Below are 16,376 nucleotides of genomic sequence, written 5' to 3'. Positions count from 1 at the left end.
AAAGAACAAGCTGATACCACCAAGGACAAAAACAAAACAAACAAAATAACCAGTTGGGGCAAACAATAGACATGCCAAAGGCTTGGAAGGAAAAGCCGGGGAGTGAAATTTTAGGGGAATAAAGGCTTTGAAAAGTCCCTGTGTATACTGTAGAATTTAGAAGCCAAACGCATACGCAGGGCAAGAGGTATGCTCAGAAAAAAACCTAAGAAGACCATAAACTAACCTCTCGCTGACCTTTGGGCTCAGTGCAAGCAAGGAAGTAAAAGCTAACGTAGAGTTGTAAGCAGCACGGCTAAGTATAGAAGGAGTGACTCAAAATGGAGGCAATCGGGACTTCCCTGGTGGTCCAGTGGGTAAGACTCTGCACTCCCAATGCAGGGTCCCCGGGTTTGATCCCTGGTCCAGGAACTAGATCCCACATGCATATGCTGCAACTAAGAGTTCGCATGCCGCAACTAAGAAGCCCATGTGCCACAACTATGAAGCCGCATGCCACGACTAAAAGATCTCGAGTGCCACGATGAAGACCTGGCGCAGCCAAAGTAAAATAAATAAATAAATAAATAAATAAATAACATGGAGGCAATCTGCAAAGACCTAGAGAATTCTTTTTTCTTTTTCCCACTCTGCTTTCCTTTTTTGGCCACCAGGCATTTAAAGAAATCCCTGTCATATCATGGCTGAGATAATTAACAGAAAGGAGACTTCAGTGCCCACACACGACAAGGAATACAGTCTTTGCAAAAATAGTGTGAATACTATATATAAAATAGGTAACTAACAAGGATAACTAGTAACTACTGTGTAACTCTACTCAATACTCTGTAATGGCCTATATGAGAAAACAATCTAAAAAAGAGCAGATATACGTATATGTATAACAGAAAAAAAAAATAGTGTGGAAAGTCACTAAACAAAGAGATGACTATAGCCCACAGCAAGCAACAACAACAAATCTTAGAGAGGAGAATCTGATTTCTGTAACTGCTGCATCATAATATTCAAAATGTCAAAACACTAGCAGAGCACTATGCTAAAGGTACAAAGACTTCAGAGACTACATGACTACATCCTACAGAGAATATACTCAAATACCTGAAGTCAGTTTTCAACAAAAATCACGAGGCATGTAAAGTAACAAGAAAGTATTGTTCCGTCACCAAAAGAAAAGGGAAAAAAAAGAAAGAAAGAAATTAACAAAAGCTATTCCTGAAAAGGCACAGACACTGGACTTACTAGGCAAACACTTTATATCAACTATCTTAAAATATGTGTACAGAGCTAAAGAAAACCATGTAAAAGAACAAAAAGAGGGACTTCCCTGGTGGTGCAGTGGTTAAGAATCCACCTGCCAATGCAGGGGACATGTGTTCGAGCCCTGGTCCGGGAAGATCCCACATGCTGCGGAGCAACTAAGCCCGTGCGTCACAACTACTGAAGACCGCGCACCTAGAGCCCGTGCTCTGCAGCAAGAGAAGCCACCGCAATGAGAAGCCTGCGCGCTGCAACAAAGAGTAGCCCCCACTCACCACAACTAGAGAAAGCCTGCACAAAGCAACGGAGACCCAACACAGCTGAAAAAATAAATTGAAAAAAAAGAACAAGGAGAATGATATCTCAACAAACAGATTATCAATGAAGAGACAGAAATCATAATAAGGAAGGAAATAAATGAAGCTGGAAAATATAATAAATGAAATGAATTCACTAGTGGGCTTCTCAACAGCAGATGTGAACAGGCTAAAGAAAGAATCAGCAAACTTATAGATAGGTCAAATGAAACTATACATTCTGGGGAGAAGAAAGCAAACAATGAAAAAAAATTCACAGACCCTAAGAGACCTGTGCGACATCATCAAATATGCTAACATATGCACTGTGGGAGTCCCAGAGGAAGAAGAGAAAAGGGCAATAAGGATATTTGAAGAAATGATGGTCAAAAACTTCCCACATTTGACAAATGACATGAATCTACATATCCAAGAAGCTCAAGGAACTCTAGGAAAGATAAACTCAAAAAGATCCACACTAAGACACATTAATAATCAAGCTGTAGAAACGCAAAGAAAATCTAGCAAGAAGGAAAAGAGAAGTGACTGTCATATATATGGATCATCAATAAAATAGCTGGTTTCCTATCAGAAACCATGGAGGCCAGAAAGCAATGGCTTAACACATTTAAATTGCTGAAAGGAAAAAAAAATTAACCAAGAATCTGGCAAAACTATTCTTCAAAAATAAAAGAGAATCTAGTCAATCTGCTCTATAAGAAATGCTAGAGTTTTTCAGGTTGAAATGAAAGAATATAAGACAGTAACTCAAAGCCCTATGAAGAGATAAAGGACCACAGTAAAGATAACTACGTAAGCTGAAGACTCACATTCCAATTTTGAAACTTACCTCAAAGGTAGAGTAATCAAACCTGTGTGGTATTGACATTAAGACAGAGATATAAATCAGTGGAAAAACATCAAGATTCCAGAAATAAACCCATACATCTATGGTCAACTGATTTTCAACAAGGGTATCAAGATCATTTAACAGAGGAAAAACTAGTCTTTCCAACAAATGGTGCTGGGACAACAGGATAGCTATATGTAAAAGAATACTGTTGGACCCTTAGCTCATACCATACCCAAAAATCTAACTCAAAATGGATCAAAGATCTAAATGTAAGAGCTAGAACTATAAAAATCTAAGAAGAAAACATAGAGGCAAATCTTTACAACTCTGGATTTGGCAATGGTTTCTTAGATACAACACCAAAAGCATAAGCAACCAAAGGAAAAATGAATAAATTGAACTTCATCAAAATTTAAAACTTTAGTGCATCAAAGGACACAATCAAGAGAGTGAAATGATAACCTACAAAATGGGAGCAAGTACTGCAAATCATGTATCTGATAAAGAATTAATATCCAGAATATATAAAGAACTCTTGCAACTCAACAAAAAAAGGACAAACAACTCAATTAAAAAATGAAGAAAGAACTTGACACTCATTTCCCCCAGAGTAGATATACAAATGGACAACAAGCACATGAAAATCAAAACCATAATGAAAAAACATGTCATATCTGCTAGGTCAGCCATAATAAGAAAAAAATGGAAAATAATCAATGCAGGTGAGGATGTGGAAAAATTGGAACCTTTGCACACTTGCTGTCAGGAATGTAAAATGTTGCAGCTGCTGTAGAAAGCAGTTTGGAAGTCCTCAAAAAGTTAAATATAGAATTGCTATATGACCCAGCAATTCTAATTCTAGGTATATAACCAAAAGAAGTGGAAACAGGTATTCGAACAAAATCTTGTACATGAATGTTTATAGAAACACTGTAGTCACAACAGCTAAAGTGGAAGCATCCCAAATGCTCCTCAAGTGATGAATGGATAAAAAATGTTCTATATCCATACGATGGAATATTATTCGGCCATAAAAAGAAATGAACCATTGATACAATATGGACACACCTCAAAAACATGCTAAGTGAAAGAAGCCAGACACAAAAGGCAACATATTGTATGATTCCATTCATATGAAACATCCAGAACAGGTAACTCTATACAGCCAGAAAGCAGACTAGGGGTTGCGAGGGGCTGAGAGGAAGGGGGGAAATGGGATGACTACTTAATGGGTATGGGGTTTCCTTTTGGGCTGATGAAAATGTCTTGGAACTACACAGAGGTGATGGCCACACAGCACAGTGAATGTACTAAATGTGACTGAACTGCACACTTCAAAGGGGTTACTTTTGTTATGTGACTTTTACCTCAATAAAGAAAAATGTAGTTGCTCTTGCCATACCCTGTCTGTGCACACCACACCCTGACTCTTCTATATATCATAGTATGATGTGAAGACAGTACTCTTAATACTTACAACTGTCTCTTACCACAGGTAAATGGCTGGAATTGTCCATGGCATGGACTCCAAATAAAATTTACCTCTGATTAAAACTAGAGATGTTGGGACCCCATCATCTTATTAAAAACCTTTCAGGATAGAGCCTGAGAGCATCTCTAGTTTAGAACATAGACTGATCATAAAGTCCATTAAAGCAGGTAACATACCTATCTAGGTAACTCCAGGAACGAAGTGTTTGCCCCATGAAAAAGTATTCAAAATAATTTTTAAAAACTGAATGGAACTAATTAACATTTCTTCTAATACCAAGTTGTCTAATACAGTAACCGACCTGAAATATGGTAATATGAACTGAGATGTGCAGCAACTGCAAAGTACATACTGGATTTCAAAGACAATATAAAAAGGGGGGGAAGTCCCAATAATTTTTATACTGATTATATGTTAAAATGATAATATTTAGATATATCTGGGTTAAAATTAATTTCACCTCTTTCTTTTTACATTAATGTTACTATAAAATTTTAAGTCATATATGTGACCTGCATTATATTTCTATTGGACAGCACTACCCTAAGGGAATTCTTTAGAGAATTCTTTAACGTTCCATAGGACACTTCTGAAAAACTAATACCCTGTACATAAACCAACCAAAAAAACCCCCAACAGTCTAGACACAAGTGACAAAGTGATCTATCAAGTTTGCTTTCCCCTTGATCTGTAATGAAAAACGGCATTCTTTGATGTGGGGATAATACTATTTGCATAAAATAATTGAAATTGATGAGAGAAAATTTCGGTTGAGATGAATCTTAATAGAACCAGTCCAATACTACATGCATAAGAAAAATGAACTCTAGAGAGTTCAAATAACTTGCTTAGCATTTACATTGGAATCTAAATGACAGAGCAGGGAGTAGACAGGTCTTCTGCCATTTATTCCAGAACTGTTTCCACTTTATCCAATTATGGATAAAATATCACAAAATTAGGCTTCCAATGGCCTGAGGACAAAAACTACAGCCTAATCCTGGCTGTACATTAGAATCCTCTGGAGAACTTTTTTTTTTTTTTTTAAATATGGATGCCTGGGGCTTCCCTGGTGGCGCAGTGGTTGAGCGTCCACCTGCTGATGCTGGGGACATGGGTTCGTGCCCCGATCCGGGAAGATCCCACATGCCGCAGAGCGGCTGGGCCCGTGAGCCATGGCCGCTGAGCCTGCGCTCCGCAACGGGAGAGGCCACGGCAGTGAGAGGCCCGTGTACCGCAAAAATAAATAAATAAATAAAATATGGATGCCTGGATCCCAATCTCCAGATATTAGTCAACTATATATTTTTTAAAACTTTACCAGAAGATTCTAATGAGCAGCCAGAACCGGGAACCACTGACCTACGTAACCCAGACGCAAGCATAGACCTATTCTGAAACAATTTTTTAGCTACAATTAAATAAGCAGGTAATAAAGAAGGAAGCGATCTGTCTTCAAACCATGGCTACTTCAAGTAGCAAACAAGCACATGAGGGTGATATGCTGCCTGTAGGCACTGGTATAACTGAACTCGTTATTACCAACACCCATCCTAATTGTTAAATATTTTGAACATCACCCTGTGAAATTTCATGTCAATTAAAGGGAGCACAAAAAAGATGATACATTAGTATCGGACAGAATTTTAAGTCTAAAACCAATGTAACTTCATTTTACAAATGGAGAGAAAAAAAAAAGACCCAGAGAAGAAATGTGACTTGCCAAAGTGACAAGCCTAGTTAGTGGTAAAGTCTGGACTAGATACTATGGTGAGTCTAGTAATGTCTCCACATCAAGTGTCGCTGTAAACTATACATTGTAACCCAATAAGACGATTGCAACCTACACCTTCTTTTTTAAATGAAATAGAATGGAATAGATTAGAAAATGTATTGTTCTATGAAAATGTTTTTGTATACATACATGTGCACTAGGTCATAATATAAAATATATTTCTTATTGTGATTGTGGTAAAAATAAGTTTAGAAAAAACCGTCACACTGCAGTAGATGGGATCAAAAATAGTCTTTAAGTCACAGGGACTTGTTTTCCCAGGAGTGTTCCAATGACCGTGTTTCCAGATTACACTGCTATTGTTTCAGGGATATTACATTTCAAAAAAGATACTACCAAGTGGAAAAATCTTAATAATCTAAGCTCAGTTAAAGAGCCAAATCTTGTAATAGAAATAAGCCTTTCAGTTTCATTCATTATAAATGGAAAGAATCCAGTTCTCTTTTTCATGTTTCACATTTTGATCAATTTGTGTGTCAATATGTTAGTTCATAAAAGTTACCTGGTGTTCTACTTCCTGGAACTCTCATGTATAGCTGAACTGTGTTCATACCCAGTATGGTATGACCAACGTGGCTTAGAAGATTTCCTGCTGATACGACACGCACAAAAGCAGGAAGTTTAGTCAGCTCATGTAGCTGCAACTTCCACCTGCAATAAAGTATCATATCAGATCAAGAGTGAAACCCTGCTATAAATATTTGTAGATATTTTACTTTTGCATAGGAAACCCTGGAATGCTTAAACTTTTTTATTTTGCAAAGAAAACTTCCTAACAAAAAGCGTAAAAATTATTAAGTAAATAAAAGAAAAAAACTGACTTCCCTATTTTTATAATTGTTGTATAATTCTATTTTATAAATATATTTTATATAATTATAAATATAATTTTATGGTTGTATAACTACATATAGAAAGGTCTTGATGAAAATTTGTACAAGAGTTTTAAGTCAAAGAAAATAATCACAAAGCCTAGCAAAAATAATTTGGCTAAAACTTGTATATCAACTTAGAAAAATGACAAGGAACAAAACAGAAGAGAAAGTTGTAGAAAATTCTCAGTCTTGCTAATAGGAAACCTCTTTGCATCAGTTCACAGAAACACTACTATGAAGACTTACTTTTTGTCATCAGACAGGTCAATGTTGGTCCCAAACTTTATGGTTTTAAAGGGTCCTTTCCTTCTCCTCCCAGAACTTAAAAAGAGAGATAATATTAGAAACATGCCTTTTAAACAGAAATACTAAGTGGACTTTACAAATGACTTACTTATCTGAAGATGTAGATTCATTATCTGAGTGGTCTTTATGGTGACTTCTTTTCTCATTTTCTTCCTATAGATTAAGCAAAAAGCAATCCAGTTTAATATGTATTCTACAACCAGATATCCTTTCCATCATACAATTGAAAAGTTTACATATAGATCAGTGGTGTTACCTACAGACCTCTTTCACATGAAAATTTCTTCAAAGACCACATTAAATAGAAAGCCAAGAAAAGTCAAAGCTCACTGGCATGGTATCCAACCTCCTCCATAGGCCACAAAGTTATCCTGAGTTCTTCCTTATTAATATTCTTCTATAAGGGGAAAAACTAGAGATTCTCATTCTTGGCCCATTTTCAAGAGAAGAAATTTAAGGAAAGTTGAGAGGCCTAAGAAGCGTCAATCTTGATTATAAATTTCCTAAACTAACAGAGGTGTGTGTGTGTGTATGTAGCTATATATGTATGGAATACATAGGGAAGGGGGGAGGGTAAGATGTTCTCTATTCTTTATTACAGACAAATGGAAGAAGTTCTTCCTGGGTTAAATCTTTTCTTTCCCCCACAATGAATTATACATGAATGATAAACATTTACAACATTATTAAGTAAATTAAGTATTGGATAAATATAGGTGCTTTTCAATGAAAATATTACTATTATTTATGATTTCTGTGTCACAGACATGGTATCTCTTAATACTGTCCTACGATTTCTGAGTTAACTATACTTAGTGACATTTTGGTCTCCCTCCTTCTAAATGTATATGTTTTTTAAACATTTGTCAAATTTTCCACACATAATGGTCCATACCTCCAAGGCACATATAAGAAATCACTGTTTCTTTGATTATGGATCCCTTTCCATTTAAGTACCGTGCCTCTCATCTTCTTCTTCCAAATACTCCTTTGATGATCTCTGAATCCTGCTTACTATCTATTCTTTTCTGACCGTAATACTACCACAGAGTTGAAGTATCTCAAAAGTCTGAACCAGAGAGACTTATATGGACAACAAATTCACTGCAACTTGTGAAAGTTGCAGGATAGTTTTTATTAAATGAATTTCTCTATAGGATATGGGGAGTGGTAGTAAAAAAGGAACACAAATATATGACTAGCAGGTACAAATGTTGCCTTGATTGAAAATGTGAACTTGAAAATTTTAAACAGAGATAAGCAAATCTAATGAACTACAAATTAAAGACTTGCAGGCGCATATTAAATTTCAGCTGTGGGATATGTACAGAACAACTTAGTACAGATAAGTGTTTGAGTAATACATTTAATAAACTCACTTTTATGGATGTTTTATGTTCATTCATAGGAGAATTCAAAGTTCTCACTTCATTGCTGAAGGATTTTAATAATGCCTCATTGCTGAAAGTCCTATGAGTCTTTTAATAATAATCCTGATTATTTTTCAAAGTTTTATTCTTTTATTTTCTGTATATTTTGAAATAATTTTTGCCTCTCCTGGAGTTCTCTCTTTCAAACCGAGATGGGTAATGCTTCCTGGGGGAGTTATATATCAGATAATACTAACCTGGTAGAGTTTAATGGGAAGGAATAAGACAAGGGACTCTGCAAGCATAAAGCAAACTTAAGATTTAGTTTATCATCTAATATCAGTGGTTCCCAATCAGGGATAATTTTGCCCTGCAGGGCACATGTGGCATGTCTGGACACATTTTTGATTGTCATAACTGGGATAGGGGTTAAGGGGTGTGCTATGGACATCTAGAAGGTAGAGGCCAGGGATGCTACTAAATATTCTACAATACACAGGACAGCTCCCCACAACAAAGAATTACCCAACCCAAAATGTGAATAACGCCAAGGTTAAGAAACCCTTCTCTAAACAGAAATATCCCAGAAATGAGGGAGACATCTCACTAGAAAGTAACAATATTTATCAACCCATAGGTTTGCTTAGACTTAGTAGTAAGAGCAAACCGGATAGCACTTATAAAGTATGTTATAATAATAAACTATTTTATATAACATAAAATGAGATGTTTACAAAAGTAAAGCGCCCTTTCAAAGTAAACTATAAAATAATAAAACAAATGATCTCTAAAATAAAATAATCTTCAGGAAATAAATACTTACTCTCAATGATTCCTGGAAAGAGGAGGCCTGGTACTGTGCATATTTAGCAATTGTAGTATGAGATCGATTACTTTCACAGTGCCAGATTTTCTTCGTTCCAGTGGGATCCCAGTTTTCATCTGCTGGCTGCAACAACTGTGTCCTCACTTCCACCATGTGTTCATTGTTAGCTTCTACCAAAGTTTTGGTAGAGAAAAGTCCCAGGTCTTCATAAATAAATAAATGTAGTTAATAAATAAAAATTATATTTGGAATAATGTTTTTTAACGTCTTTACTGGAGTATAATTGCTTTACAGTGTTACTTTCTGCTGTATAACAAAGTGAATCAGCTATATGCATACATATATCCCCATATCCCCTTCCTCTTGCATCTTCCTCCCACCCTCATATATACACTACCAAATGTAAAATAGAGAGCTAGTGGAATAATATTTTTAAAGTGTGTTTTTTTTTTTAAAGAAAAAAAAGGAAAATGTTTCATGGTGCTCTATCCAATCCCCCTAAAAACTAACCAGGAACTCTGCACACCCTGAGCTTTGTGCCAGATTTGCACAACCATACGCTGAAGCCCTGGACCTAATCGTCATGCCATCAACAGAAGGAGAATAATCAAGGGGCCAGGGGCTAAAGATTCACTTGTTTATTCAATCTCTGCAGGTGACAGGAACCACTTAGGGGGCTACAGTACTTATTAGTAATATCAAATTTTACCTATATTTTATCTTAAAAATTTCTTCTATTAGTCAACCTAAATCATAATTATAATTATATAACTGGATGAAAATAAAAGCTAAATTAAAACAACAAAAGTTAATTTAACCATTATCATCGTATCTTCAAGTTATGGATTAAAGAAGTAATAAGTACTCTTTCTCTCTCTCACACTCATTAAAATGAAAATGCGAAAAACTACAAAAGAATAGAAAAAAGTTTCTGCCAGTGCTTTAGAAGTTAATAGACAGTAAAGGAAATATATACACTTTTCCTTTTTCTTATTTAAAGCTTACCCAACTTAAGAGCTCCAGCAAGGCCACGTATTACTGTAACAGGGTTGTTTGGATTTGTACAAAATTGGTGTAATGGAGGAAAGAAAGCATCACGTTTATTTTCCAACTGTAAAATTAAAACGTATTGTTAGATCTCCATAAAGCAGACCTTTTAGAAAATATTACGCCAAATTTATATTCATTATTTACTGCAATTTAAATAAATAATACATCCTATGTGTCGTTATTCCTGTTTTATGTTTTATAGCATTTTATCACTATGTCTTTTGATTCTAATTGTAATTAGTAACCACATACATTTCTCTTGTCCATTGTATCTTGAACAAAATACGTGGGAGAGATACAGAAGAAAGTCCTATCACACGCTACAATGTGGATGAATCTTGAAGACACTTTAAGTGAAAATAAACCAGTTACAAAAAGAAAAATTGTGTATAATTTCACTTATATGAGGTATCTAAAGTAGTCAAATTCATAGAAACAGAAAGTAAAGTGGTGGTTATCAGGGGCTGGGGAGACCAGGGAAGAGGGAGCTGTTTTTTAATGTGTATAGAATTTCAGATTTGCCAGATGAAAATGTTCTGGAGAGCTGTTTTGAAACAATTAGAATATACTTAACACTATGGAACTGTACACTTAAAAATGGTGAAGATGATACATTTTATGTTATGTGGTTTTTCTCTTATCACAAAAGAGAGGGGAAAAAATCAGTATTTAAAATAATATTACCAAAATGAAAGCAGGCTGAAGAAGACAACCCGTAAAATAAATAATAATTTTGCATTTTCCCCCCTCAGACCTCAGTATAAAAGTTTTATTACACGTGTATCCCAGTGCTTCCCTTACATACTAAAGGATTAATATGATAAACAGTTGGCTCCTGGAGGGTGAAAATAGGGTCAAATCTCCAAAAACACTCAATAGTTTAAAATTTCTTCATTTGGGGTAGAAGTGGGAAGATGGAAGGAAATGGGGTAGGAGGACCTATTTCAGAGAAACATAAATAAGAGTTGCTTTGATTGAACTCTTATCAACTTCCTATACCACATGTCTAAATGTCCATTAAGTAAAAGTAATCCCCAGTTTATCTATTAAGCTTTTTAATGACATATTTATTATCACATTTTATGTTCTCGAACACTTTTTTTTGAAGGTAAATATCTTTTTTTTTTGGTAGATGTATAAACAGAATGAATGTTAAGATCCTTACAACTAGTAGAATGCAGATTTAAAACACAGCTTACGCAAAAAGAAGTTACACTTTTAGGTAGTTTTTGCCTAAATCTGCTCAAAATTGGGTGCAGTAAAAAGTATTTCTCACTACTGTAATGTAATCGCAGTTAATAGCTGAGAAGGCACGTCTTAAATGCTATTACAAAATCTTTTTGAATATATCATTTTTTTCCCCAAAACATTCAAGCTGCTGCCAATAATTCTGAAGTTTCCTAAAGGGCATCCATATTGATTTAAAGCAAGATTTTATGAAAGACAGGTAGGTGCAAACACTGGTTTGATTTACTTCTAGTCAGTCAATTCAGACTCACATAAATACTAGGTGTAGGTGGATTCAACTTGTCCTTTGGCAAGGGAGGGTATGGTGAAGATGGTGGTCTTGGAGGCGGACATTTATCCAATAAAATGCTACTGTTAGATAAGCCATTTTTACCTAGATTCCTTAAAAAAAGAAGAAGGGAGAATAAATCAGCTGTACATCTATTTAGAAAACAGAAAAAAAAATCCTGAATTAAGTCCTAATTAAATTACTGGGTAGTTGCACAAATCCATGAGATTTGGATCCACCAGGAAGAAACTGAGAACAATTATTCATTTTAGTAATTACTTAGCTTGATTCCTATATCTCCCACTGAAGAAAAGTAATAGAAAAGATACTAAAACACATGAATTATTGATGACATTTCCTTATTTCACTGGTAATTTTCCAATATATTTTCTTTACCTGAAGAACAAACACAAACTCCAGTTTTCTCTCCACCAACTTCCACCATCAGATTCTTTCCATTAAATGTGAAAACAATAACTTGACCAAAAAAGGTCTATTCTAGGTAATAGTAAAAACAGAATATATCTCTCTTTCTATGTCTCATCTTAATAACTATAACTGGAATATCTTAGTGACAATTCTCAAACCTGAAAAGACCTTTTCCTTTCTTTTCTCAAATGTTGGAAAGAATTTTCCGTGTAACTCCCTGGCAAAATTCAGCAAGACTCCAACCTATTAAATTTTATAGCTAATTATACCAATTTTTAAAATGAGGCACATAGTTGCTATCCATTAGCTGACACTCTATATAATTATTACTTACTAGTATTTGGTGTTTCTTTTTCTTTAATGAAGGTATCATGTTTGTTAAATTACAGATTATTAAAATATGGTAGAATTATTCCCAAACTGCAATTCTTTTAGTGTAAGAAAGAAAAAGAAAGATATTTCCAATTTCCTAATGTTTCTACCTAACTCAGAAAATCAGCAAGATATAATTTTGAGCTTTCAAATCATTCCAGAGTAACTAACCTACCTCACCCAATTATTACAAGTTCAAAACTAATCATTAAACTATCAAATACTCTTAATATATTAAAATTTCAGATAAGAATTTCAAAACTGTAATTATGGTAGGGAGTTTAAAACTTAGTAATTTTATTTACTGAAGAAGGCACTAGCAAATTTGCATCATTAATAATAGAATAAAGGTTGAATCAAAATTAATTTTTCTTATTTTGCTATGTTTTTCTAGCAGTGGAATTTTGTAGCTTTTGTAGCACTGGAAAAACCTTACAATCAGCCTGTTTTGGTTGGCTCTAATGAAAACTAAGGCTTGAAATTTCACTGTTACACACTTTTGAGATGTTACACTATAGCATCACGGTGACCCTTTTTAAATTTTCTCAACTCGAGTAAAAACAAGAGTTCAAGACAAGTATCAAAGAATGAATTAAGTTTAAAATAACTTTTTTTTTTAAAAGTACGTGAAAATAGTCATTAAAGTGAAATTTTAAGTTCAACTTAACATTTAAGGTTAAAGGTTAAATAAATGAATATTCTACTCATTACCAGCTTTCAATGTATCTCTCCACAAAGTAGGAGTGCCCTGTACATTTAAAGATAGACATGACATCTAACCTCTTAAATTTAGGTATAAAATTGGTATTAACTTATAAACTCCACGGCAGTAGAAAATACTTGGCTGGGACTAGTAAGGAAACAATTCAATTATCATTAAACCAATGCCAAGATAAAACATTCACTTACAATTTCCACATAAATAATTAAGTTTTCATGCTGAATTGTGTATCTACCACTCTTCAACTTTAGAATTTAAACAAAATATGACTCCAAATACATAAAATTTGTTTGCCAGAGCAGGAGATGGACATACTGTATAGTACTAATTAATATTTTAAGGAATTGGACCAAGTATTTTAAGGATATGGACCAAGTATTAAAACTGTACCATAAAAGAGCATCTTGTACTAGTTAAACATGACACAAAAATTTAAGCTTCTACAACATTCTGGACATTGAGAAATGAGGCTAGAAAATAGGGTGTGATTGATTAGCAGAATTCTGCTTCTGTCATTTCTACAATTCTGTAACAATTAAAAGAAAAAAAGCAAATGGGAAAGTAAATAAAACAAAGAAAGCTGTAGCTGCCTTTATTTTAAAATAGAAAAAAAAAGTGAGGCATGACTAAGGGAGCTGAAATTGACTCAACCATTGAATGCTGCAATTACAATTTTTAAACAAAAAGGAAGCCAAAGTATTGTAACTGCCTTCTGATGTATAGCACTGACCACAAAGATGAACCCAACAAAAAGTCAGATTAAAAATAACGAACACTTTAAAGACTAACCACATATGTGAAAATAAGAGGGTACTTGAGAATGCACTATGCAATCAAACTGTATCTAGCAGTTTCTTACTGTATTTCAAACATTGATTCCCTGCCTATTGAGGTCAAGTCTGGAACAAACAGGAACTTCCCTTAAGGAACTGATGATGTAGGTAGCTGTCTATATAGTGACTATAACCTTTTTCCACTGAAAATGCTAACGCAAAGATAGAGATGTGGATAACAGGAACAGACTTTATCTTCTGAACACGTAAATGCCCAACACTTTATAATACTTCAAGCCAAATAATGAAACTTTAATACAATAATCCAAAGTGGAGAAAGGCATTAAAGTTAAAGAAGCAGGTGCTGGAAAGGATTTAGACAATATCCCATTTTAAATCCTTTTCTCCCATCTTGAAACTCTTTCCCTGAGCAAAATAGAGTAAGAAGAAATTAGTCATTGCCCAATTATTTTAAATTTTGGCTTAAACTTAATTTCAAATTCACCCTCATCATTTGGTAGAGAAATGAAACCGTGCTCTGTAGATAAACTGACCTACACTTTAATTATCTTTTGTTATGAAGTTCCTACACCAGAAACATCAAGTCTCTTGCACCTATGTCACTTTCCCCTTCTAAGTTCTGGACCCCTGCCCAGCTAAGGACACTACCAACAGAACAGAAATGGCAAACAACATGACACATACCATTTGCCACCTTGACTTTTCTCTAAGCCTCAGGAGATTTTTATCTCCACTTTATCAGAGCATTTTTTTCTTGTCTCTTCATTAATAAACTGAGGCCTAAATTTACTGAAATAACCCAAGCAACCCCACAGGTCTATAGTGTTTTGGTGTATCTAGCTACTACAAATTGTCTTTAAGAGTTAAGAGCTGAAAATAAATCTCTAAAAATGTACTTTAAAATTGTGAAGTCAACATTTATATACACCTCAAAACTGAGATGGAAAAGAGTATAATCTTTAATATATTAAACACCATCACACCTAGTTACCCACAGCATAAGACTTTATTAATGAAAACTTAAGGTAACTGCTACTGTATACTGTTTATAACTTGTACCTCCATGGAACTCTTTCTGACAATATTCTTCCAGAATACCCTCAGGTCCCATACGGTCCATGATGTTAGTTTTGGACCGCTACATTTTCCCCCATTTTCTAGCAACTTTCCTGAGACTATAGCGAATAGAAGAGGGAGGAAGACCCTGCTCCAGCAGAGTGGCAGCAGCACTACCTAGGAAATGGGACAGAGGTCCCAGCAGCTGAGTGGAGAGCAGGTAGAGGGCAGTACAAATTGGCAGCAAGCCAAGGCACTGCATCCAAGTAGAGCTCAGTATAGCATTTGATGTGGATATTAAAACACGCCTATTCTCTTTAGGCCCAGAGTTGAAGTGAGTGATAGTGTAACATCTAGACAAAAGGACTAACATAAAAATCTTATTTTCTAAAGAATTATATTTTAGAAATTCAGGGATCTCACTGTATGCTTTAGAAGAATTTAGCCTGACTTGGAGATCATCCAGTGTGGTTTTAAGTCACTGACATGAAAAAATCTGGTAAAACAGTTAAGATTAATTACAGAAGTTATCACGTTGCAGGCCACTGAGGAAAATGCTGCCAGCAATGTGGACCCAATAGGCAATACAAAGGAAATAATAAAATATGAAAAAGATGTAATTTGTGCTTTAATCTGTGCCACAATAATTAAAGATAACAGCTGAATAGTTAAAAACAAGTGACAGAAAGTAATGAAGAGCAATGGAAAATAAAACACAGACCAGAAGGCATTTTAAACATTCAAACTCAAATAGTCCTCAAAGAAAAAGAACCATAGTGTATTTACAGTATTAAAGTTCCAATACCACTTAATTATAACTTTTACATGCAAAACTTATTCTTCTCCTTACTCCACTGCTCCTAACCCATGTTCCTCCCAAGCACCAACTATATAAATAGCATTTAATTTCATCTTAGTCATTCATCAATGACAAACATTTAATGGTGGATCCACGATACCTTCCAATAAAATAATCTGAATAGTAGAAAGGATAACCACACTTAAGACTGCAATAAATAAGACACATGAGCACTAGCAGCTGCAGGAAGAGATTTATAGAGATGTTAAGTGAGAACTATTTTGAACTTTAAAATGCATTTTAAAAGGTATGTTAAATGGTAAAGGGTCAACGTAGACAAACCAGAACCATTGTGCATATTTTCTGTTTATTTTCTATACTTTTTAAATTACAATCTACGACAACAACAACCACCAAAAAGGTCTTTTTAAAATCCACTATATGATATAGTGGGTCTGAAACACAAACTTAAAACTTAATGTACTAGGGCTTCCCTGGTGGCGCAGTGGTTGAGAGTCTGCCTGCCGATGCAGGGGATAGAGGTTCGTGCCCCAGTCTGGGAAGATCCC

The 16,376-nt window shown here is 34.8% G+C and overlaps 1 protein-coding gene across 14 annotated transcripts in view; it reads right to left on the bottom strand.

The window, feature by feature from the left end:
• The window catches only part of KDM6A (lysine demethylase 6A), a 209,483-nt gene that overhangs the window by 25,412 nt on the left and 167,695 nt on the right, over positions 1–16,376 (bottom strand). For 11 of the 14 annotated variants that reach the window (XM_027091421.1, XM_027091427.1, XM_027091426.1 and 8 more), the window contains 6 exons: positions 11,620–11,749; positions 10,076–10,181; positions 9,068–9,273; positions 6,963–7,027; positions 6,815–6,889; positions 6,196–6,344 (listed from right to left, as the gene is read on the bottom strand). In XM_027091421.1, the coding sequence (XP_026947222.1) occupies positions 6,196–6,344; positions 6,815–6,889; positions 6,963–7,027; positions 9,068–9,273; positions 10,076–10,181; positions 11,620–11,749 (731 nt within the window). The remainder of the gene's footprint in view (positions 1–6,195; positions 6,345–6,814; positions 6,890–6,962; positions 7,028–9,067; positions 9,274–10,075; positions 10,182–11,619; positions 11,750–16,376) is intronic. The other 3 variants (XM_027091422.1, XM_027091428.1, XM_027091432.1) reach the window with 1 other exon arrangement.

The sequence above is a fragment of the Aethalodelphis obliquidens genome, unplaced genomic scaffold (assembly GCF_003676395.1).
Source record: "Aethalodelphis obliquidens isolate GAN/ISIS:26980383/991018 unplaced genomic scaffold, ASM367639v1 scaffold71, whole genome shotgun sequence".
Classification (NCBI taxonomy): domain Eukaryota; kingdom Metazoa; phylum Chordata; class Mammalia; order Artiodactyla; family Delphinidae; genus Aethalodelphis; species Aethalodelphis obliquidens.
Note: the sequence above shows the minus strand (reverse complement) of the source record. Positions and strands in the feature narration are given on the sequence as shown.